This window comes from Capsicum annuum, chromosome 3 (assembly GCF_002878395.1).
Source record: "Capsicum annuum cultivar UCD-10X-F1 chromosome 3, UCD10Xv1.1, whole genome shotgun sequence".
Classification (NCBI taxonomy): domain Eukaryota; kingdom Viridiplantae; phylum Streptophyta; class Magnoliopsida; order Solanales; family Solanaceae; genus Capsicum; species Capsicum annuum.
In genome coordinates this window covers 9,563,520-9,590,113 of record NC_061113.1, presented here as the reverse complement: position 1 = coordinate 9,590,113, position 26,594 = coordinate 9,563,520, and the positions used below count along the sequence as shown (strand labels likewise).

General features: G+C 32.2%; 1 protein-coding gene and 1 long non-coding RNA gene across 20 annotated transcripts; both read left to right on the top strand.

Moving 5' to 3' along the window:
• Positions 1 to 8,614: 8,614 nt before the first annotated feature.
• Positions 8,615 to 21,199, top strand: LOC107864566 (probable acyl-activating enzyme 21). 19 transcript variants are annotated; one of them, XR_007053375.1, is made up of 10 exons: positions 8,615 to 8,764; positions 9,520 to 10,512; positions 13,793 to 13,853; positions 14,146 to 14,383; positions 14,602 to 14,709; positions 14,832 to 15,179; positions 16,492 to 16,626; positions 17,732 to 17,865; positions 19,073 to 19,130; positions 20,917 to 21,199. XR_007053375.1 is itself a non-coding variant. In XM_047409022.1 (5 exons), exons 3-5 carry the CDS (start codon positions 10,508 to 10,510, stop codon positions 14,461 to 14,463), a joined length of 384 nt encoding a protein of 127 aa, XP_047264978.1. In that variant the 5' UTR covers positions 8,615 to 8,764; positions 9,520 to 9,681; positions 10,273 to 10,507; the 3' UTR covers positions 14,464 to 14,595. The 19 variants fall into 19 exon arrangements, 6 of the variants coding, with proteins under 6 accessions (XP_047264978.1, XP_047264977.1, XP_047264979.1 ...); XR_007053379.1 differs by lacking the exons at positions 14,146 to 14,383; positions 14,832 to 15,179 and having other exon boundaries at positions 9,520 to 9,681; XR_007053378.1 differs by lacking the exon at positions 14,146 to 14,383 and having other exon boundaries at positions 9,520 to 9,681; positions 14,602 to 15,179.
• A 3,091-nt stretch (positions 21,200 to 24,290) lies between these two features.
• Positions 24,291 to 25,855, top strand: LOC107864565. The gene is made up of 2 exons (XR_007053366.1): positions 24,291 to 25,516; positions 25,626 to 25,855. It is a non-coding gene; the product is annotated as an uncharacterized LOC107864565 (long non-coding RNA).
• Positions 25,856 to 26,594: the final 739 nt, after the last annotated feature.

Here is a 26,594-nt window from a genome sequence, read left to right as displayed (position 1 = left end):
AAGACGTACCTTTTAGTCGAGTCATCCCCATTGATTCCTATAAGACTTACCTTTTAGTCGAGTCATCCCCCTTGATTCCTATAAGACTTACCTTTTAGTCGAGTCATCTCCCTTTGATTCCTATAAGACGTACCTTTTAGTCGAGTCATTTCCCTTGACCCCTAGAAGACGTACCTTTTAGTCGACTCATCCCCCTTGATTCCTATAAGGCATACCTTTTAGTCGAGCATTCTCCTTGATTTCTAGAAAATGTATTTCTAGAAAATGTACTTTCTAGTCAAGTCATTGCACTTAATCCTTATGAGATGCACTTCCTTGTTAGTTTTCATTTGTCTGGTGACACACATTTTAATTTAAACTTCTATCTCTAGAAGACGCACTTTCTAGTCAGAATTCCTCACTTTAATTCTTAAGAGATGCACTTCCTAGTCTTGGTCATTCAATTTTACTCTCAAGAGATGCATTTCTTGGTCATAGTCTTGATTTATTATTGTAACATACAAGTAGGTATGATCTAACTTTCTCAAAAGTCTTCTGATCGTAAAAAAAAAAATTAAATTAATATCTATTTTGAAACTTTACTTTTCTGGCAAACGATTTTCTCTTTACAATAATTTTGTTTGAGATAATTTTCTTTCTAGTTTTGACGTGATTTCAGCAGCCTGCCCAAAGCATAGGGCGAATAAATGGAAAGTCAAATAACAAGGTGAAGAAGTTAAAAGTCAAGTAACAAAGTGAAGAAAATTAAAGTCAACAGATCAAAAATAGCAAGTCAGGAGCCCGCCTGGAGAACAGGGTGATGAAATTGAAAATCAAGCAACAAGTTGAAGAATTTTCAAATCAGGAGCCCACCTGAAGAATAGGGTGATGAAACTCAAGTCAAAAGTCCAACAGAAGCTGCGAAGATAGGATTTTGTAATTTCATTTATGTTTTTAACTTGTAATTTTTATTTTTAATATAATAACAGAGTCGCGGACCGAAACCTCGATGGGACCTCACTCGACTCCAACTCAACATAGTCCAGCTCCTTCCAATCCTTTGAGATAACTGTCACTCGATTCCCTCATAACTTGGGTAGGTAGGATGTCCTAAGTCAAGACCTAGTTTCCCTCCTTCCTCATGCTCCGTGCTTTTGAATAAAGGTCAGGACAAAATTCTATCTCGTTGTCTACTGCTTTGTATGAAAACACCATGTGTATACATCCAAAGGGGGTATGATGTAAACACGTAATTTTGTCCATTTTCGAAAATATTTTAATTATTTTTATTTTATTTTATTTTTTAAATTTTTATTTTTATTTTATTCACCTTACCATACTTTTGTTTAATTGATAATTTCTCCCGAAAAAAAAAAGAATTAAAAATAATTAAATACATAGTATCTTTGTCACCTCACTATGCCACATCAACACCTCACTTTTTATTTTTCATTGAATACATGCAAAAGGTACACACCCTACTCATTTTTCCACAAGCCACCCTCATCTTTCTACATGCCACACTAACTTTTCCACATGCCACACATTTATTCCCACAAGCCACCAATTATATGCTTCCACATAGGATAATAAATAAAGAAAAAAAACCAAATAAAAAATATAAAAGAAAAATTCTAAAAGGGGAAAAGGGGGAGGCTCATTCTTTCATCATCATCTTCTCCACAATAACAACAATCACCAAATCATCTTCCTCACAAGAAGAACAAAAAAAAACACCAAGGAAGAGAAAAGAGAATCTCGCGAGAGAGAAAAAAATCGAGAGAGAAACAGTATCATGAACAGTGCCGTGAACAATGTTGTGAACAGTATCGTGAATAGTGTCGTGAACAGTGTTGTGAACAGTACGTGAACAGTGTCAATTTTCGGGTTCGATTGGATTTACGGAGCTTCAGTTTTGAGTCTCAAATTTTTCAATACGGAGTTGGAGTTCGTCACTGTTGAGGTCCTATTAGGAATTCTATAGTCCGGGCTTTCTTGATTTTATTATCAACAAAATCGATTCTTCAAAGGTCCATCTCTCAACTCTACTTTTTTATTATATCGAAATTGGTTAATATCGTGATTTTGTGGTGCGGTTTTGAATATTTCGAGCAAAATGTTAATTGTTGTTGTGGATATGAATGATTGGTATGCTTAAATGTTTGAATCTTCGTTGTAATATGTGTAGTTGGTTTCGAATTTTGAAAAGTGATTTGATAATCGAACTGGTTTAATAATGTGGTTAAAAATGGATTTTGGGGATGAAATTGAGAAATTGATAAAAAAAGTTGAATTTAGATTAGCTTTGGTTTATTGTTTTTTTGTTTAATTCGTAATGAGCATGAATATTGTTGGAATGTGATAAAATTATGATATGTTGAAATGGATAGGCGAATGTTGGTTCGGGTAGGCAAAAATTTAGGAATAAGTTTTCTTGTTGAATGTTTGAATGCAGAATTTGAGTTGAACAGTTTGCTTTTAGTTCTTGCATTTGGAAATGTATTCATTTAATCGGGGAATGTCCCGTAATCACTTATATTTATTCGCCGGGGAATGCCCTAAAGTATTTTGTAGTTGGAGGACGTCCGTGATGAAGGCCCGAGGCATCGGGTAGCATGGGAGAGTAGTATAAAATTAGTGTAGGGTAGAATAGGATTTACATTTTCGCATTCTTTTTTTATTTTGAACTGTATAATTGGACTGGACATTGTTTTTGGATTTGTTTTCTTGATTGATCATTTTATTTATGTTTGGTGTGGTTTATACATTCATAGTGTCCAAATTAGCCGATATACTCCATCAAGCGACCGTGGTCGAACCACGGGATCAAGGGGTGCCCAACACCTTCCCCTTGGTCAACAGTATTCCTTAGCTGGAATCTCTGTTCACGGATCAGTTTTTATAGAGTCAAAATCATTTTGAAAAGAATTTTCCAAAGGTGACTTGGCACACCAGATTATGTCAAGTGGCGACTCTGAGTTTAAATATAAAAAGTCTTTTTCGAAATAAATTTTAATCTTTTTGTAACTTTAATAATAAAAATCCTTTCGAACTTAAAATGATTCTTTTCGAGAAAAAAAGGGGGGGGGGGGGGGGGAAAATCAATTTAATTAAAATTTTATTTTCTAAGTAAAAGAAAACATACTGTACCAAACAATGTTATTTTTGTAGTTTACTTCACTTTTATTTTTTATTTGATTCATGAGCCAATCTAACTCACATTGCTCAATCCCCATGGACGCATGAACTTATAAAGTCCTATTCTTAAATGAAATCCAAAAATTTTAGTCTGACCTTATCAAATTACTGGCCCAAAGCTTTAGCCTATATTGACAGCTCTACTTCATATCCAAAATCAGTCGAACTCGAGAACTCGAGAAATCTTGGAAATCCCAGATCCAAAGGTGCCTAAAAGAAATACTCCCTCTATCCCATTTTACCTGACTCTCTTTACCTTTTAATCCATCTCAAAAAGAATGTCACCTTACTATAATTAGAAACAATTTATCTTTAAAATTCTCCTTTTACCTTTAATAAAATGATTGACGGTCACTTAAATATCTAAGGATTGTTTTAAAACCATAATTCTTAAAACTCTTCCATTTGGAGTAATTATTTTTTCCTGCCGGACACATTTCTGTTGCTATATGTTGATTCCTTGTACCTCAATAATCATTTTTTTTTTGTAAGTTTTGTTATTAGTTGTTGTTTCTTGTACTTCCGTTGCTTCTTTTGCCAGACTACTTTGGACTGTTTTTTCTATCAGAAACAACCTCTCTACCTATGATATAGGGGTAAGGTCTGTGTACTCTCTCTGCGCTCCCTAGACCCTACTTTGTCGGATTAGACTGAGTATGTTGTTATTATAGTTCCAGTTTGACACTATGACACTATACTAAAGAGTATTACCATTCCTCATTTTGACTCAATTATGCTGCTTATGAATTCATATGATAGTCCTGCTGATGGAAAAAGTTCATTTAGGTAATATGTTCTATATTCTTTAATCTATAGCATATATGTTTTTTTCTTCTTGTCCTGTTTGCTAGAAATCTAGTAAAATATCTGCAAAAAATTAAAGAGTAGGTACTGTATCATGATGCATACCGCGATTGTAGCAACTGTGAAATTATTCTCAGATCAGTGCTTTAACTCTAGGTTTGAGATATGCACTGAATAACAAAGAAGAAGAAGAAGAAGAAAGTAAGAGAATCAGAAAAGAAGAAGGAACTTAGTAGAGTAGAATGATGAATCTTGTTTATTCAACTTGTGTTATCCATAGTACATAATTGGTTATTTATAGAGTAATCAACTACTCTCTCTAACTACTTCCACTGGCCGTTAATCACAATATAACTAACTGTTTATAGAAAACAGTTATAATAGACTTTCAAACATAACAAACACTTCTAGAATCTTCCACACTTGAGATCTCTTTCCTTTTATATTCAACACTCCCCCTCAAGCTAGGAAGGTGAAAAAAATGTCAAAATGAATCTCTCGGGCGATGTGAATGGCGATAGCTTTCCGCAACTTGAAGTTTTGAAAATTAATGATCCATCCGTTCGGTTGTTTGAGGTAACCTGCACGGACGATGTCAGTATGCCTAAACTGAACAAGGTACTACTTGAAGAAGCCTGGTCCCAGATTAGCCTCTCGGAACGGCTTGCAAAGTATAAGGTATTTTTTTTGCCCCATTTTGTACTTCGCTAATGGACTAAATATTTCATGTCTAATAGAATGCAGGTTTGCATTTGAGAATGTGTAGCACCTAAATCGATTTTGATTGCTTATTCGAAGTTGATGTATTTGTAGCTTATAATTTGTAAAAGAAACTTTGCATTTCTCTGTGTTGTTTTATGTCTATTTCACCATTCTTGTGCTCTCCGTTTGCCAGAAAATCGACACATTGATTAGAATCTCTCCAAAATGTGTTCAGTAGTGGCCTTGTTGACATTCAACAAATATCTACAATCTTCAATAGAAACTTTAAGAAAGTAATTCTGCCTATATCACCCAAGTCTGAATATATTGGACAAATAATATTTTCATGTGAATAATGATCCATATGGCCAAATTTGAATATATTGGACAAATTATATTTTCATGAGAATACGGGAAGGAAAACTATGCGACACAAAAAACATAGCCCCAAATATCTATCCGAAACATTGATACATTAAAAAAATTACGACACATGGCGATAGCTGGGGTTTAATAGCAAATACAACCAATACACGTACATCCTTATTTTCAAGCCTAAAATACAAGGATATCTCATAAAATACAGTGACATACAAGTGATGTTTGGTGAGAGTTTCTGGTGATGATCCAAGTATATCTCATAAACTACATATTTCATTTGATGAGAAGTATGATGACCTGGATACAATGTCTTTTGCTTGCCATAGATACATTGTATTTCACTTGTGTGCGAACTAACCGTGTATTTTAGGTATATTTTGAAACAAGATATTACTACATTTCATAAGTACCCACAATATCATTATATTTCACAATTAGAGGTGAAACTATGGCTACATACAAAAATTCCTCAATTTCTATTCCCCTTATAGGGATGATATTGTGCTCAAAATTTGGCGTATAAAAAGAGAAATTTATCATAGGATGCAACTTTTGTTGATAGGTATCCCCATCATTCAAATCAAATATAAACAATTGAGTGATCGTCTCCATTTAGTACTAGCAAATAATAGAGTTGATTGAGTGATCGTCTCCATTTAGTACTAGCAAATAATAGAGTTGGAATCCTTTTGATAGCCAAGAGACAAGGGTCCATTCAATGATCTAAACTAAAAATCTCTCTCAGTAGAAGTTAGAATTCTAGCTATATGTTCGGCAAAATTTAATAATTTGGCTAAAATCGTATACTTGTCTTCATAATTTAATTTATCCTAAATTCATAAACTCAAAATTTTGAATAGACCTCTGATGACTACACCACACATCCAGCATTAAAGTTTGAATTTAATTTGAGAAAAAAATGTTTCTTAGATAAAGCATATATAGATAATCCACATAATTGGACTTCCACCGTTTTGTGCATATTCAGAATTTCAATTTTATGAGTTTAACTTCTAGAATTTTTAATATTGAGCAAATTTAAAATTACGAGTTCAAACTTACATTTATTTCAAAATTTTTTTTCCCCACAAATTTACATTTCGCATTAAAAATATTGAATCCAAATGAGTTTGATCGTAACTCTACATCAGGCCGTTGCTTCCACGGCATTCATGAACTTGCATTGTCTTAATAATAGCTCTTTGTTTCAACTCTCAGCTGTACTACTAAGTAATGTATTGAATATTTATTTCCATTTTTGTTATAATTATAATGATGAAGAAGTATACCTATTATGTGTATTAATTAATATTTTTTTTTGTATTATGGCCTGGGGAATTAAGTTATAGATATAAGAACAATTATAGTGTTATAATAAAGTTGCTTTTCTCCTATTAGAGCTCCCTTAAAATAGCTTGTAAGTGGAGTACTACTCATTATGATAGAAAACCCTAAAATAATATCGAGCTTTCACTAGAGAGATTTAAAATATAAAAAAATATTAATTTTCGCAGAGATTCAAAATATAAAAATGTAAGCAAACTATAAGATATAATTAATTATATAAAAATATAAAACTTTCTGTCATCTCGTGATGTTGAACCGCTGAATATCTCCTTACATTTTACTACTTCCGCTTTGAACGTTTTGCTTCTCAAAAATCAAATTACTCAACGTCTTAAGATTATTTTTTTGTATAAACATTAATATAAGAATTTCAATTCAGCTTGAAGTGATGTGCTTGAACGCCGACTGGAAAGTGCGAGAGAGCAGCCCTATTAATTATTATTCAACAGACTGTGGGTGAGACATCAGACGTACGTCACTAGAGCAAACCACAGCTCGTTATTTATAGCCAATCGAAGTTACCTGTGTACATTGGTATGAGGTATCCATTACCCGTGAAATTAGTGAAGTGTGCATAAATTGGTCTGAATATCACGATTATAAACTATCATATCTCTGCGAATTTCATATCTCACCTATTAAATATTTCCTTTACCTATCTAAGCAATCACATTTTTGTATTAGAACACACCTCGATATGGACAACAATAGGCGTGTCAGGACTGCAAAAATAGGAAATAATATAGTACTCCTATATTTATTCAGTTATCAAATTGCCTGAGTCTAATTCTATCATGAAATCATTGGTGAGACAAATATCTGCATATTAATATGGATAAAATAATTGCTAGAGGACAAAGATTATTTTGAGGCTTTAATTATTGTCGCCTATGAATTGTTCAGTGTCCCTTTCATGAAAATAACCACACAAAGAAGATTAACATGATGTTCTTTACACTTTGTAGCCTTCTTATCGTTATTATTTTTAAAATTGAGAGAAAAGTTTAATTTTTAAAATAAAGTTAGGGGTATAAATATTTTTCATCCATTTAAAAAGGTAAAGCGCATTGCAAACATGAAAATTTGTGCCCAATGGGGTCCATGTGGTCAAAAAAGTTGTAACTTTTCTATCTGATAAATGGATAATGACAAAATGTGTTAAGAATATGTAAAATTAAATTAATAACTAATATTTGATACTGATATACTACGTAATTTTTCAATGAAGAGTGTACGCTGGATCACCCTTTGTCTAAGGTGGCTCCGACCATGTTGATCGACAAATATGTCGACCATGAGTTCTTAGCTTAATTGTTCACAATTCTATATAGTAGTAATAAATAGAGTGGATTAATAAAGGGTAAAATTTACCCCACCACATACGCTTTTTTTACCTGACTACCAGTATACGTACCTGCGCGATGCACGGATAAATATTATATTATTAAATAATTTTAGATTGGAATGTCTTATTCGAATATAATAAGTAATTGTAAATTTATGTATAGTATAGAATTATTTAAATATTTGTTATTTGACTAAGAAATAATAGGGTAACGATCGTAACTAAAACTTTGTGTTCTAAAACTTTGTGTTGAAACTGTAGACACAAAAGTGATCATTGAGTTTTTATTCCATTATTCTATCTAGTTATGGTATTAGAAGCACTATTATATAGAATAGCGTTATTGGACTATTTTTTAAAGATAAAGGCATGAATATTTAAAATTATTTATAAAAGTGACATGAATGTGCATATTTTTAATGTAATGCATAAAATATAAAATTTTATAAGTTCAGCGATACTTTTTTGTCTTTCTTAATAATTTTAAAATTTTTATGTTAATCATATAGATTTACAGTATTATCCTTATGAATATAATCCTTTTTTTTATAATTAATTACATTTAAATTTATTTTTTTAAGAAAAGGTTTAATAATGACCAAATAAAAAGTAAGATTCATATATGCAGAGGTGTATGTGGGTCTTGTGAAATATTATTTTGTAAAACAAAAATAAATTACAGTGTGTTCTCTTTTTCAAGATATTGATTATTTTTAAAGAAAAATTGATCCAACATTTAAATGTAAAGTCCAACCCAAACTAAAATATGAAATTAAGGTCCAGCCCAAAAATACAAAATAAATATATATATATATATATATTTCTAAATAGATTAATCTAGAAATTAGTACATGTAGTCAGCTTATGTCTGAATAATAAAAAGTTTCCCTTTCACTTTCAACTCTATTACATGAGCTCCAAATTCAGTCTATTTTTGCAAGGAAAATATATAATATCACTATTTGAAGAAAAACGGAAGCTGAAAGGACGAAGAAGCTTCATAATTCTGTAAGTTTTTTCGACAGATTCCGAGCTGTTTCTTTAAGGAATTATAGAGATATTTGAAAATAATCTCCATTTTTTAAGTTGATATCTGATTTTGCTGTCTTTGTAATGTCGCAGATGATGGAAATTAATCTTTGTTTTTGTCTTTCAAATCTGATTTTGTGGTCTTTTAAATTATTTTTCATTTTCGATTTTGAACATGCAAGTGAAATTCGTGATTTTTTATTGTTGAATTTTAGTAGATGTCAAAATATGATAGTAGTTTATGTAAGTAAGTTAGCTCTTTTGGGGTCTCTATAATGTCTAGTATGCCCTCCTCTTTTGATTTTCTTTTCGTTTTTTATTCGAACATGCAAGTGCAATTTAGATTTGTTCTTTTGATACGAACATGCAATTAAAATCGAGATTTGATTCAGCTGCCCTGAAAAAAAATATAGGATAAAACGAAATTTTGAGTAATAAAAGATTTGGAGTTGTATAATGATGTTAATGGTATCTTCTTGTTCCATTTATACTTGTTTTGATGATATAAGGTGCCCTGTAGTGTTTAGAATTGTATTTATATCAATTGGCTGGTTGCTTCTGGAAAATACTCTCCTTTCATCTGAACCTTAATACAGATTCTTGTCGTAAATGGTGGTTTGCTAATAATTTGGTTTGTTTTCGCTATAATTCTTTTATCTGTAGTCTTTTCACATACTTTATGTTGTATTAATGTTGTATTCACAGTAAGCGGAGTGTGCTGATGTTTGTTTCAGGCTTTAAACTTGATTTTGCTTACTTCACCTGTGTTGTTTGATCTTTGGGATCATATTAAACAATCACTGGTCAAAGATGCTGGGAGAGACTTGTCTCTTTCTTTGTACGCATCTTGGTGCCATTCGCCAATGACAATGATAAGCCTCTGCCCATTAGCTCAGGTAAGCTTTACAGCCTGCAAGTTTTCAGGTATTCCTCATACCTGTATCAAGCATTTGTTCCCTTTTTTTCATACAAAATATATAAATGAGCTCCATCCTTGTAACTGTCATATCAGTATGCAAGTTCTGTTATTTAGTATTTGGTTGAAAAAGATTTCTATGTGAAGTTCTTAGTGCAACTACATAAGTTGATCCACCTTTTAGAGACTCCAACCTTTACTTACTTAGGATACTGGTGTTTTAAATTGTAAAATGTTCAGAATGGTGAATTCGGATACCGTCCTAGTACCTCCTCCCGTTGATATATTTCTTTGTAGTGGGTTGTGAAATTTGTTCTGTTTTCATTTGCTTAAGGTTGTTTTTAGGGCGTATGTTTTTTTTTTAAGAACCTAAGAACTTATTCCAGTAGAAAGATTTAGTTTTGGTCCTTTTGAATGTACATATAGATGGATCCGTGTCATCCCAGTATCGTTGTTTTCATTCAGACCCTGAAGCAATTCTTGTTGTTTTCCAAGAATTTTGTCATGTAGAACCAAATCATTTCGAATACATCCCACATGTACTCAGAGGCATCGCCACTATATGGGTCAGGTTTTGGTGCAGAATGTTCAAATTGAGTCATTGCGATCCATGGAGGGTTTGCCCAAGTGTTCTGCAAATTATGTTCCTTTGACACGCATAAATTTCTTAGAGAGAACAGAAAATGTGTTTACATTAACAACTTCTATCATTGATGGACCTTCTGTCAAGTACACTTGGGAAGAGACAAATGCTAGGTGTATAAAGCTTGCTTCTGCTTTGTCTGACCTTGGCATTTCTCGTAAAGATGTGGTAACTTTCTAAATTCTAACACATTCTCAGTTGCACCTTATGTCTCAATTTATGTTGTACACTTTCCTTTTTAGTCGGTGTTAAAAAGAATGACACGTTTCTTTATTTGATAAATATTTAATGACACTATCAAATTTTAGCTGAGTCAAAACTTAGGTGGTTTGTTCTTATCTGCCCGAATCTTGGCAGATAGAGTTTTTCAGATAGTAGGTATCCATTGGAATAGTCGAGGTGTGGACGTGTTGCCAGATATTGTTGTAATCTCCATAGAGAGACCTTAAGCTTCTCTCTGAACAATTGAGAATTATTTTTACTTCTATTGACTGCAAAGCTGGCAGTAAAACAAAGAGGAAAATAAAGAGTTAATCATATTTGACAGTTGCCTACTTAACTGAAAATATTTATCAGGTAAATAAAGAGTTTTGGTTATTACCTTGACTCTTTACTCTATCAAAGTGCTTCTTTGTGTCATGCTAAAAGAGTTCAAGGTAATAACCATGACAGAGATGGATAGAGAAAGGAGGAGAAAATGTTACCTTTGTAATGTTGTTAGTCATTTGATATCTCCTCTGTTGTGTTAGCTGATTGTTTGTCGCTTTTACTCCCCACTCTTCCCAATCTCACTTTGTAGGAATACATTGACTATGTTGTTGTTATTGTATTTCTTTTCCCAAAATATGGTGTACTATGTTGTCTTGAGTTGTGTATTGAGGTTTCCTTTCCTCTTGATATATTATATGTCTATCAGATATGTTACATGCTCTAGCAGAATATTAGAAGTTTTTATTAGTTAGCTTTCTTAAATGACTTGTTCAGTTCTTCATTCTTCACTCATATTTATCTTTGATTCAAAATAAGGATATGTCTCAATCTAGGTCACGCAGTGCAATTAACAACTCAGGCCATGTCAACAATTAGGTGCAGAACGATATGTTGGGCGGGATGGGTCGGGCCATGTTATATTTACCTCTTTCTATTTCTTCTTTCATTGCACTACAGTTACCATTTGGCTGTTGCTACTTCAATGGGAAGGACTCACCATATGGTTCAAATGGACGGCTCAAGGAATAGCTCATCCACCAATGAACGTTCCACATTTTTTAGGGTTTCCAACTCATGATAATTCATCTCTGTAATACCCCATAAAATCCTAAGTCCGAAATTCAGCTCGTTTAGCTCTTAAAACTCTTTAAAAGATTCAACACTTAGAAAATTTTGGCAAGTATTCCAACACTTAGCCTATTTGGCAATTTGCATGCGTCGTATGCTCTATAGCATGCTTCAGAAATTTTCAACATTTCAGGGTCAATTTTAAACGATCATAACTTCCTGTATATATTTAACTGTGAGAGATGCTATATATAAATGGAAATCTCTTTGAGTCCTCTTTCCAATGCAATTGGTATCATCCAATTTGAACATCGAAGTAAAAAGTTATGATCAATTTACTTCAGCCTATCAGACAGTCAACGGAGAGACAGCTGCGTCTTTCTCTCTTTCTTTAGGGGCATTTTGGTCATCTTCCACCCCTATATATACCCCTTAACACCGAATTAAGCCTCATTTTCAGAAAAATATACTCCTTTTCACTAATTTCTCTCAAGAACAATAAGAGGGGTTTTCAATTGAGGATCCAAATTCTAGAATTTTCCTCGTCAATCTTCGTAAAATCAAGAATTAAGGTATGCGTAGTGTTCATCCATAGATTCCTTTCATCCATGGAGCTCAAGAATCAAGTTTTAAATTATGTATTGTGAATACTTTGTTGTGGTATGATTATGTTCATGTTGATGGTTGTTGTATGGTTTCAAGTTGGAATTTTTATGTATTTTCATGAAGCTATGTTAGTTAGTATGTAAGTTGAAATCTATGAAATTAGTTGTTTATGATATCTATATTGTTGGATGTTGATAATCAAGTTGTTGATGTTGAATGATTCCCAAGTTGGAATCTTTAATTGTTATTATGAATCTATGACACCATGTGAGTTGAAAACATGTAAAACTTGGTTGTTCATGATGTAAAATCTTATGGTTTCACCTATGCCTAAATTATGCATGCAAGGTGTTCGATGAAATGCCTAGAATAATAATAATCACATTTTCATGACTTGAGAGTACCAAGTAACAAGTTCATGCTCTATGCTTTATGATTCTACATGAATTCCATGTTATTGATGTATTGTGGTGGTGATATGTAGTGAACATGATGTTGAAGTTAAGAAAGTACTTCCATGTTGAATGTATCCCCTCTCACGTACGAAATGTTGAGAACCATGTGTAGTATTGAATCCCATACTTATGATATTGTGAATTGTGGACTCTATTCCTATGAACAAGTCAGTCATGTGTGTCGGTTTCTTTCCATCGAGTCCTGGGGCTACTTGTACCTGAAAAATATAGCTGTGTGCCTAGAGCCATGTTATGTTTTCATGATATCCATAGTCAAGCCATGTTTTATAGAACGCAGTCAGTCATGTGACTCAGGAAAAATGCAGTAACTCAGTATTCTCAGAAATCTCATGAACTCAGTCAGTTGTAAGTAGTATTTCGTCAGTCAACGGAACTCTGTAACTCAGCTCAGTATTCATGTTCAGTATCTATTCAGATGGGAGTAGGATTCAACACCGAGCGAACCCCGGGATGAGAATCCACACTGCCAGATTGAGGGTGAGATTCCTAGAAGCAATCCTTGCGTTCCAGAACTACGTAGCCAGCATAGGTTGAGACATCAACACTACTAACTTTAGAGTTGATAAGGCAGATACCCTCCGTTCTCTTATGGGGACACTGCCAGATTTGAGGGTCACTCACAGCTTGTCTTTACCCGTGGCACGGTATTAGCACCCTTTCAATTAGGGAACCGATTGGACCCCGATTTAGCTATTGAAGCACATTCGGGGCATGTCGATTAGATGAATTCTCCCACAGTTACAGTTTCAGTATTAGTCTCAGTAAAAGAATTCAGACAGTTCATCAGAATATCAGGACTGTCAGATACAGTCAACTCAATTACAGTACGAAACTCAGCTAGTTCCACCAGCATTAGACTCTCAGTTACAGTCACTTATGTTGTCAGTTATTAGTATCATGTTATGAAAATTTCAGTCTCGTAATCATGTATGTATTCTCACATTCATATTAGTCAGTTAATATTAGTCAGTTAGTATAGTTCATGTATATGAACCCTTTGCATATAGCTTACTTCACTCGTATACTCGGTACATTCAATTGTACCGACGCATTTGTGCTATGGTGCTTTCTCTTATGTTACACCATAGGTTCAGAGGCACAAGCTTCGGAGCAGCAGTAGTTGACCAGTTCCAGCTTTCAGCGTCAGTGGTGAGTCCTCATCATGCAAGGACATATTTGGCTTGACATTTCAGTACTCAATTTTATTTTATTATTTTATTTCAGTTTTCTAGACGAAGTTAGTTGGGGACATGTCCCATTCAACTCCTTATTCAGACAGTTAGAGGCTTTCAGATGATTACAGTATCTTCAGAGTTAGACTTCAGTATTTTTAGTTGTTTTGGTATTGTGATACCTTTTTTAGATATTATGTTTCATTCAGTATTGAACCTTATCACCTTACAGTATTACGTATTCTGCATTTATGCTCTATATTATGTAGTGTATAGGTACAGATATCAGTCATGGGTTAGCTTGTGGTCCTTCGGGGTCATGGGCACCATGTAGCATTCGGATTACCAGAATCGGGGTGTTACAATCTCCTACCACTTCTGTTCCACCTTCTCCTACCAGATCAAATTCAGATTCTGCTGCATCCGCAATAGTTGATTCCTCTCTTCCCATTAGCTCCCGTAGCAGTGAACTACCACGACAGATGCCTCATCTTTCATCAGTTCAAAGTAATCAACTTTATGCTTTATCATTTGGTTCTGTTCTAACACCAGTCACAACGCAAGTAATATCTATTGGTGATAGTTAGTGATGATTTTTCGATAGACTTTCAATTTTATGCATACACCTAGGCTTATCTTAAATTGGTTTATGATAGGTTGGATTGGTTAACACATGCAGTTTTCAAATCAGCTTTCATTTGTTTTTGTTTTCTTCGTCTTTCTAGAAGCCCTTATAGTTCGTCTTTGACACCAAGCCAAGGGAGAGCTGGACCATCGGAGTTCCATTCATTATCAGAGTCCTTGAAATCTCGATTTAGTTCTCTGTCAATGAAGTATGGACAACTTTACTCAATTATATTTGTTCTTAATCTAAGCAGTTGTACTTATTTTGTGTTTTTTTGGTCATCTTAAGCCTGACGCGTGTTATATGTGGTCTTGTGTTTGAGATATAAAGAATCCATCTCAAAGAATACACGAGGGTGGAAGGAGAGATTGTTTTCTCGATGTTCTTAAATGCCAAATGCTAGTTCTTCTAGGAGTGAGGCAGATGTTGGAATTGCTGGTGTATCTTAACTAATAAAACGCCTTGAAACTTAAGAAAATAGTAGAGTTGGTTCTGTTCCATCTAACTACTATAGTGGATTCTTAACACACGCTCCAGAGAGACCATGCTAATATGGGAAATCATATTGCAAATGGTTTGAATAGAAAGTCAACAACACCTACTGCAAGTTCAGCTCTGAATTAAGTCTTCTATTTAAGCATTTACCTGGAATTTGTCCTCATCATTTCATCTTTGAATGTAAGTCATTTTCTTCTGTTAAGGGGTTTTCTTTTTCTTTCAGTGACTTTTGTTTTGCAGTTCCTTGTTTATAGCCTTTAAAATGTTGTTTTGTTATTACTTTTGGTGATGTTAAAATTGTGTCATCATCATTGTGTCTCTCTGAATAAAAGGTCAAGACACATAATCATAAGCTTCTCTTATTTGAACAAAAATTTGTTCGTATGATAAAGAATCAAATAAACTCTGGTGATACTTACAGATGGAGACCAATTAAATGAATCAATCCCATTTGATTTTAGAAGTTTTGCAATATTGGCCTTTTCAAAACAGATCATAATTTTTTTTTTTTGAAATTCTATCCTCCACAGACTACACAAATATAATATTACTTAGCCATTTGCTATCTCCTCTGTTGTGTTAGCCAGTTTGGCATATGGGTTTGAGCTTTTCATTTAATTTTTTCTGTAAAAAATTGTTAGCAAACTGCCCAATTTGATGAGAACAAAAGATCAAAAGGCAACTGAAAAAATTATTTATTAATTTCTCAAACTAGATTACGAAAAACCTCTTTGTACACTACATTTTTGACTTCATTTGTTATTTTTCCTTCTTCATCATAGGCTAAAATCTTTTATTCCAACCCTTTAACTTCTGTTACCCACAACTTGATCCTCTTTCTAAGAAAATGCTAGCCAACTTTGAATGAAGTAGAATCATGTTTAAATGTGTTCTTATTTATCGTGAAACCCCTTTAAGCACGCACATTTTATACCCCCTCTTAAGTTTACTAATACATTAGACTTTTAGTTTCTCGAGGGCTTAAATAGAGCAAATGTACAAAGTTTCCGCTTCCATCCAACTCCCACTACCCAAAAAAGGGGATGTAATTGTACACCTCATTAGAATAGAAGGTAATGAGTTCAGCTCAGAACCTGAATCCTTGTTGCAACACTTGTTGCGATCCTAATGACCCTGTTTAAGCATAGTTCTTTGTTTTGTCCACATTCTCTGCTAAGGAACCTTGACATTGATTTAGTATGTTCCTTTTACTTGCATGATTTAGCATTGTAATGAGATATGTAGACAGATACATATCGATGACTAATATAGTTGATGTTTTACCACTTACTTCTGATTCAACGATGAGATTTGTAGATTTCTGGAATTGAAAAAATATAGATCAATATGGGCCCAAAGCTATTGTAGACATAATAGGAAATTAAATAAATCACTGGTATTCTTTCATGTTGCTTGCTTTTGTAATGGCTACACTTTTTGAATTAAAAATATCACATGGAGTAACTTTACATTGTACATGATACATGTTCAGGTGGAACAGATTTAGCGTTGGCTAAAAATAGAATGTCTGGTGCTAAAAAAATACTTCTATTGAGTAGCATGTCGAAGTTAGGGAAGACTCATCAGCAAAGGTTGTTAGTCAGTTGTTGGATTTCAAACCATCGAGGTATTTTTTATTCTCTCAATCTAAGCCACTGCACCCTTGATATTTGTTGCATAATACTCTCCTGAACATCCATCCACTTCACCTGAATCCTCCTACAATTTTCCTCCTCTTATTACAACACCTGATTCACCATACGCATCATCATTTGTTCTTGCACTAGCTTGAGTGCATTTTTAGCTTCTTACAGTTTCTTTTCTACACCATTATTCCCTTTACTATTGATTTTTTTAATGCTTTCTTAACTCTCTTCATATTTGACCATACTGTTTGCATATTTGGTTGTCTAGTCACATTTTTTGAACCTCCTGTAGAAACTATTCATACTCAGCCGATAATTAGAGCAATTCAACACACGGGCTATGGTTTGAAAGTTGAGGGTCCATACAGATCCCAGCTATGTGAGGATATTTATGAATCCAAATAAAATTAATCAGTATCCAGTATATCTTGCTATACACATGATTATTAGTCCAAGTGTATCTTCTACCCAATGTCTTAAGTTTCATCAATCCTTTATCTTGAATAGAATGTTGAAATTCAAAACTTCAATAAGTCACCTGAGACCCCATCACTCTATCATCACACCTAAGAATTGTGTTAAAGTCACCCATAACTACATGTGGACCATACCCCAATCATCTATTGGCCCCAGATCACTCCACAAAGATCTTCTATCACGAACAGTGTGCAAACCATATACCCCTGTAATAGAGATGCCTATACTCGTATGAACCATAGTCATATGGCCATGAATAAACCATCCGTGCTTCTTTCTGTTATGTACTTTCCCTTGAGAAGGGAGAATATAGAATACATAGGTATGTATTGGATTTGTTCATAAAAACCTGACAGGTTGTCTTTAAAAGTCCTCGATGACTGATATAGTTGATGTTTCACCATTTACTTCTGATTCAACGATGGGATTTGTAGATTTCTGGGATTGAAGAAATATAGACCAATACGGGCCCAAAGCTATTATAGACATAAAAGGAAATTAAATAAGTCATTGGTATTCTTTCATGTTGCTTGCTTTCGTAATGGCTACACTTTTTGAATTAAAAATTTCACATGGAGTAACTTTACATTCTACATGGTACATGTTCAGATGGAACAGATTCAGCGTTGGCTAAAATCAGAATGTCTGTTACTAAAAAACACTTTTATTGAGTGGCATTTCGGGGTTAGGGAATACTCATCAACAAAGGTGGTTAGTCAGTTGCTGGATTTCAAACCATTGAGGTATTTTCCTTTAAAACTTTGAAAATTTTCGGATTGTAATTTAATTATTTTTTGCCAACACGTGCATTCCTGTTGGATCAGCATAACAGTACTTTTATGCATAATATAATACCAAATGCATGAAACATAAATTGGTATTGAGTAGAGAAAGTATATCACAATAAGATGATATCAAAATATGAAAACTTGAATAAATTGTAATTGTCACCATCAAAACATCCATAATATAAATCAAATGCTGAAATTAATCACTAAAAATATGACATCCAATTGAATGTATCTTATTTTAAGTCTTCTGCCAATGAGCTTCATTCATGTGATTTTCTTCTTTTTTACGACTCTTTTGACCTTGCTACTTGAAAGTTGGGCATTGGGATCGTCATCAACTTTTACCACAGATGATTCACTCTGGAATATACTTCTCTTTGCTGGGGTATTTGAAATAGAGATCACATTGTTCTCAGCTACAGAATCCCGAAAGTTTAGTTTAAAAAGATAGTGAAAATTAGTTATATTTATGATACTTTCATACATATATAAATAAAATAAGTGCATGAATTCACCATTAGTTCATCATCTCCAGATGCAAGATGTTCATGGTTGAACTCTGGATACTATGAAAGAAAATTAATAATATCTACAATTTATATTTCAAGGTGATAAATTTTAACATAAATAAAATAATTTCAATTTGTATGCATTTCTATGTGACTAATATAACATACAGTGCATGTATCTTCACTTGGTGGAGGACAATATTGCTTGATGAGATCTTTATCATCACAAAATTTAAGAACAGTGTAAACCTCGTCATGTTTGTCAATGTTGTCTTTTTTGACGGCCACTTTAAACATAACCTCTCTATCCAAAATATAATCCAACTCCAATGGATATGATGGCACACCAACAACATCAACATTCTAAAATAAATGTTGTTATTAGAAATGATATAATAAATTAAAATATATATATATATATATATATATATATATATTTACCTTGAGTGATTCTTTCATTAATTCATTGGCTGTCTTTCCTATAAGTTTCATTGCATGTTGATTCCAAAGTAACAAAGAAATAAAGCCAGTGTCATCTGTTATTCTCAAGAATAATTTCTACCTGCAAGACACATTTTATTATAATTTTTAATTTTATGTTGCAATTGTAATCAAATGTGTGTGATTTTTATCATACCTGTGATTTGCAGAATTTTCAAGCACTTGACACGTTTTGCAGTAAAATTTATCGCCATCTTTGCAACTCAGGTATGACCACTTTTTATCAAGGTCTATGTGTATTATGCTCCCAACAACACAGAAGATTCCTTCCTATATTTTATTAAAAATAACAAAGTTTCAAAAAAAATCATCTATCAAAATATAAATTATAAATGGAATAGTGTAACTTGCATCCATACACTCAATCAATTGCTTGATAGTTTTAACTTCAAGTGATCCAGAAAATAACTCGTCTGAAATAGAAGAGTTATTTTGAGAGGACATTTGACTAATCCTCTCGAATTTATCTTCACACACATTTTTCATTCTGTATGGGTTGAAATTTGTTAAAATCTATTTAATATAAAAAATTATTCAAGTTACTAAAAAGAAATAGAGAGTAATTTGTTAAAATCTATTTAATATAAAAAATTATTCAAGTTACTAAAAAGAAATAGAGAGTATACTACTATATAAACCTGGAGATAAATTCAGCAACTTCAGGCAGTTGAGGATTTATTCATAATTTTGAAGCAATCCAAGAATTGTGCACAGAATATTTGCCTGCATTTATGAGTATATTTGTTATCATATTGTACATAAATATATTCAATATAAATATTACAAATGTGCATGAAAAACTGTAACCTTTAAATTTATGTGCCTGTACCGATTGCATCACCACAGTTATAGCCTTATCGATAGATCCCTCCAAGTGCAAACGTATTTGAAGAGCGAACTCCCCCAGAAAGTAGCTTCAATCATTTTATTCCTTCAATAAAAAAAATATATATAATTTAATAATATAAAAATTGAATAGCTTCAAATTTTATTTTAACTTGTATAATTATGTTTGTCGTCTTACTCGTAATCTTGTAGTTTCACATTCATGAAGCACATGAATTTATTGCCTTGTTTGTATTCCTGTACCGGTCCGTAAGCGACAATCTCTTCGACAACATCTTTAAAAGATAGTGTGAGATAGAGTTAATGAAACATTCTAATTATATAATTAATGAAAAAAAAATTACCAAATAATTTATTCTCATCAACATCGACTTGGTTGATCAAATCTTTAAACAGGCGAAATTTAAAGATGGTCTGATCAAATTGTAGATCATCGATTTTTTGTATTGTTATTTTGTGGGTAAACAACAATTTCATTGTGTGATTGTTGGTTTTGATTTTAGACCTGTTTGGTACAACAATAAAATTTTTCATAAAATATAAAGATTGTTCTTGAATTTCTTCGGTGAGCTTAGTAAAAACGGAGGTTCCAATTGAAGCTTGAATGCGATCACCCTGCAAACAAATAAGTTATCATATTTGAGCATATGATAAAGCAAATAAGATTGTTACTGATTAGAAATATACATAAATTACACATACCTTTTCGTCTTGCAATAGCGTTTCTATTGATAACAATTTATCAAGATTTTCATGTTCTGAAATATTCCACAATCGTACTATGCGAATTTTTAAGTTCCATTGCATTTTTGTATTTGATATCTCATGAATGAAGTTAGTTTTGGTAGACATTTTTTTACTAGGTATTGACAACTCTGTATTTTTTGTTACTGAAACTATTTGTTTATCTATATTTATAATGATGCTTTAATTTTTGAATTGCATATTTAGATAAAGATGAATAATACTTGTTAAATTGTTATAATATCTTTTTAGTTGAGTTTTATTTAGGTTAGAAAACTACAATTAGAGTTACTGGCTCACTGGACCACTTTTTTTTTTTTTTGAAGTTGTTATATTTACGTATTTTATTTAAAGCTAACATATTGCTGAAAGTTGTTGCTGACCCTTGCATTTCTTTTTTCAGGTTCTGAGTTTGAAATACAATTTGAATTCAATGCTATAGTTTGTTTTTGAATAGCAGAGATAATGATAAGTTATTATTTAGTGTTTATCATTAAAAAAAATTTTAGTTGAGGATACATTTTTTGTCGTAAAATATCAGTAAAAGTTACTAAAAGTTACTGCTTACTTTATATTTAGTAGAGTTAATATTTATTAGAGATAATGATAAGCTATTATTTAGAGTTTATCATTAAAAAATAATTTAGTTGATACGTTTTTGGTTGAAAAATATCAGTAGAAGTTACTGAAATTTACTGCTTACTTTATATTTATTAGAGTTAATATATTACTGAAATTTGTTGCTTACTGATCCTTGTGTTTTTCTTTTTAAGTTCTATATTTGAAATACAATGTATATTTAATGTTGTAGTTTATTTTTGAATTGGAGAGATAATGATAAGTTGTTATTTAGTGTTTATCATTAAAAAATTTTTTAGTTGAGGATTATATTATTTTATAAACCCACGTTTTTGGTTGAAAAATATTAATGACTAATATTTAGATATAGAGTTTATCTATAAAATTCAATATTCTTCAATTAAAATTTGTTATTACAACAATATTAAGTGTTGTCTTTAAATATTTCACGTGGTTATATTAATAGCTTGACACGTGGCATGTTGTCTTAATTTTGTTTTGCTTTTATATATATATAGAGATAGTTAATTAATTCAAATTATTACATTATTAAATCAAGTAAATATGATAAGTTGATTGATGTAATAACCGGTGATCGATAAAAGCAGGTAAACTTCTAGGGTAAGGTGTATTTATGTATTATTACTTAGAATAATAAAAGTTACTGTAATAGTTTATAGAGAATATGTACAGAGTGAATTTCAAGTTTCCAGTTTGTCTCTAATTTTATTATTTCCTTCAATCATATTATATGGTATTTTTAATATTTGGACGAACCTCTTGAACTCCCTTTCTAACGTCTAGCTCCACCACCGTTCCAGAAGCTCCAGTGTGAATCCACCTTGTTGTTGGATTTTACATCTAGTACTACCTCAGTTAGTGGCGGGGCACATGTAGTTTCATTCGTCAGAAAATTACATTATGTAGTTAAGTAAAAATACTTTATTTATATTTGTTAGAAATCGGGCTGAAATAAAGCAAATCACAAGCAGAAAGAAAATAAAAACACACAGATTTACGTGAAAATCCTTGCAGGAAAAATCATAGGCAAAGGCAGAGGAGTTTTCACTATGAAAGAAGAGGAGTACAAGGTGGAGCGACATAATTTCTGAATAATCAAAATCGACCCACACTAATTGCACTTATATAATACGCGCATACAAATAAGTCCTACGCTACCACCACAGACCCCATTGAAAATCACAAACATGGATTGCACCACGAAACTTTCTGGGCCGGATCAACAAAATTCGAGTCACAACTCTAATAATATTGATACTCCTGATCTTCTTCGTGAATTTCTTATATTCTGACGCTTCTAATAAAAATTTCAACTAATCGTCTGACTACTAACGTTTGTTATTCATACTTGAAAAAGGAGACTTGTTTGGGGCCCTTTCTTCTATAGTGGTTCTTTCTTTTTCATTTACTTGACATTATTAGTAGACTTGGCAGTTGACTCCAAATAATAAAGCAAATAGTTGATAAAGCAAATAATTGATTGAATGCGTCTAACCTCATCTTTCTTTTCCTTTTACCAATTATTCATATTCCTTTTCTCTTACTTTTCCAAATTACTCATCCTCAGAATCAGAATAATAAAAATTACTAGTATTTAGGGAATATGCACACTGTAAATTACAAGTTTTTAGCTTGCTTCTAATCACCTCGGGTCATATTACAGTCATGCCTCTATAACGGTTGTTCGTTATAACAATATTTTACTATATCTCCTAAACCGAATTTCACAATGCATTTAACTTCTCTACAACGATATTTTTTCTATAACAATAATAAAGTTTATTATAATAATACAATCTCTGTAAGATTAGCTAGCATAATCAAATAATGTAATTTTAATATTTTATTAAAAAATATATCATATATTGTATAAAATAAATTATTAAAATATTTATGACAATCATCATTAACTAAGCAAATTGTAAGCTTTTTCAAGTTCTTCAACTATTGCACTTTAGGACAACGCTTAAGTGTTAGAGTTTTCTTTATCTCATGAGAAATTCATACAATCACAAGGTAAAAGGGGAAAAACTTTAGGAAAACCTTTGGAGCCTCTTTGTTCCAGTATTATTTTGGTTAAATTGATTAATAATTTTTTATATTCTTATTTTTAACAGCTAAATTAGATAAAAAAAAAAAAAATACATGTGTTACGTCATAACAATATCTCTCTATAATAACCATGAATTTTATGGACAAATATTATCACTATAAAGAGGTTTGATTGTATATGTTATTTTAATATGGAAGCATCCCTTAAAAAAGATTTACCCTCTCCTAAAAAATAAAAGGTGTTTTCATTAAATTACCATTAATCAAAGATATGAGCATCCAGTACGTCCTTGAACTATGATCAAAGTTGCTACGACACACTCCAATTTCATATAGGTCTTATTATGCCTGTACTCAATTTTAGCGCATTTTTGGCACCCTTTTGTGCTGATGCAACACCTTTATTACATATAAATAGGGCTCTCGTCAAAGGTGTCATGTTAGCTAAAAAGGTTGATAAAAGTTGTCACGCAGCACAAAGAGTGAAAAAAATACACTAAAATTGAGTTAAGGGGGTAATAGGACTCCCGTGAAGTTGAAGTGTGTCGTAACAAATTTGATCATAGTTCTACTCTTAATCAAATAACATTCCTCCATCCATCTTTAGTTGTCCTAATATACTAAAAGTAGATATTCAACAATATTTGTCCAGTTTAAAAAATAAATGGATAATGTAGCATTTTATATCCATTTCACCCTTGCTATTAAATGGAAGGTATGCCAAGAAGTTAATTGCATGTTGTTAGAACAATAATGATAATTGTACAAGAAATTCAAAATAAAACTTGCTTGGCTTAGAGGCACGATAATGCGCTTCTTGAAGATAGTTGGAGTCTCTCCCATGAGCAAACGGAAGAACAAGTGACAACTCTATCTTCGGGACTCAACTAAGCCATAAAACAAGTAGCATTCAAGAATGTTGCTCTTCTATTCTTGAATTGGTGATTTCACCATTTGATCAATGTCTCTCAAGTGTTTTTCAAGGAGAAAGTAGTATTGAGTGCTTGTCTTTTCAAACCAAAGAAAACAATATTTATAGGATGAAAGTTTCATGCATGAGAAGTATATTAATTAAGTAATAGTTAATAGGTTCATGTATGTTTTAAAACAAAAAATATCATTTTTTCAAGAACCTATAACGTAAAACTTAATGAATAATGAATTTGTCAAATATGTTTCCTTTGTAACTCAAAACTTATGAATAATGAATTTGTCAAATTCATTTCCTTCGTAACTCAAAACTTTAAGTGATGCATTTGTTTCAAAACTAATTGAAACATAACTCTTATTGAAAGAGTCATGAAAGAGTTTTTCCGTTCAAATCCTAAGCCCAAGAAGCTTCGTGCACTTTTTTGTTTCACAAAACAACCTTCCATATTTTCTCTAATGGCTCGTCTTGAATTCAAATTATTGCAAGTGCTAGTTGTAGTCATTCCTCGTAATTTTGAAATTGTCACTATCCCGGACAAAATTGGGAACATGAGTTGCTTGCACTATCTGAGGTTGGAGAGGCTTTTTATTAAAGAACTGTCAAATAGCATTGTCAAGCTCAAATGTCTAGAGACACTAGATGTTAAAAGGACCAACATAAGAAATATTCCTTCGGCTGTTTGGGAGTCGAAACAATTAAGACATCTTCTTTACGGATTCGAAACAGGTGAATATTCTGGGTTCTTTACTAATATAAGCCCATTTTGCCCAAACAACAAGTCCTCACTGCCTAATAATCTACAAACTTTGATGTAGCTGCCTGATAGATTTTTTCAACCGAGATTGTTGCACCGATTGACCAATTTGAGACAAATGGGTATACAAGAAGTACCCGATTCTATCATTAAGCTATTATCAATATCGAGCCCTGTGCCAATTATGCTGCCAAACACGCTGGAAGTTCTAAAGCTGTATTTTTCCGGTCACACGAAGGAGCAAATAAACTTGTCGTGCTATCAAAATGTTGTCAAGTTGCATTTGTTTCATCTCAGAATGATGCCTAACAACTCTGTAGCATTCCCTCCAAATCTTGTCAAGACTACTCTTGTCCACCTTATGGTAGACAGTCATCTGCTCTCAATGATTAAGAAATTGCCCAAATTAAAGATACTCAAAATGAGGCGCTGCAGATATGATGAAGGGAAAATGGATCTCTCAGGCGATGTGACTGGTGATAGCTTTCCGCAACTTGAAGTCTTGCATTTTGTGGAAGCATCTTGGTTGACTGAAGTAACTTGCACGGATGATGTCAGTATGCCTAAACTGAACAAGGTACTACTTGAAGTCTTCCCGCAGTCCGATATTAGGCTCTCGGAACGGCTTGCAAAGCTTAGAATGTGAAAATCCCAATGTGACATCAGGTTAGTTTGCTACTATTATTAGTTATGTTTTATATTATCGATAAGGTATTTTTTCCCCCTATTTGTACTTAGTTAATGAACTAAATATTTCATGTCTAATAAAATGCAGGTATGCATTTGAGAATGTGTAGCACCTAAATCGATTTTGATTGCAAGTTGGAAGTTGGTATATTTGTGGCTTATGATTTGTAAAAGAAATTTTGCATGGCTAAACAACGTAAATTCCAGATTTTAGGTAGTTAATTACACTCTTTTCTAGATTTATTATTTATGTTTTTCCTCTCCTGGATTTTTAATGTTCTTATATATTATATTGTTGATCGTTAGTAGACATTACAACCTATTTATATGAAGTAACTGTTTTAACGTTATATATGAAAAATAAATCAGTCGCCTTTAATATGTTGCACAATTAACGCGACTTATTTGAAAATTGTGATTAATAGATCCTTAAATCAGTAACAGCAAATCAAATTCAAAAAACTTCAAACAACACAAAAATTTTATTGATCAAAATTTCTTTGTTTTCCCAAATAATTAATTTTTGTGTTCTTGAAGCTCTCTTATAATGTATAATTTAGAACATAACTGTAGTTAATTTAGAACATAACTGTAGTTAACCCTATTCTTATACATAACATGCTTATGTACAAAGTAAATATAGATGCAAAAAAGAAAAACTTAAAGCAGTAAACCATAGTCTTAAACATAACATGCCTCGGGGGCGGATCCAAGGTTTTGAAATCTATAATTTGTATCTATATCTATAATAATAATATAATAATTTATTAAAGTGTGAAGAACTTTAGAAAACTGATTTGAACTTTTTGTCCTTTATTAAATAATTCTGCAATAGACAAAATCGTCTTTTTATTATTTTTTAAAAAAATTTAAAACTTAAAAATTCATTAAAACTTAGTCCCTAAGCCTTTCCTTATTTGAATTATATACCTAAAATTTAGACATTTTAAATCAAGAAAAAATTGCATCTTAGCTACATCTTTAAAAATTTTAATTAATTGGTAGCACTATTTTTGGCATATTTTCCTTAATTCAAGTATGTTTCTTTTGGATAAAA

Coding starts and splice junctions, on each gene's coding strand:
- LOC107864566 (XM_047409020.1), top strand. CDS start 13,764: ATGGTGCTTTCTCTTATGTTACACCATAGGTTCAGAGGCACAAGCTTC. Junction 13,854..14,145: donor TCCAGCTTTCAGCGTCAGTG/GTGAGTCCTCAT, acceptor TATATTATGTAG/TGTATAGGTACAGATATCAG.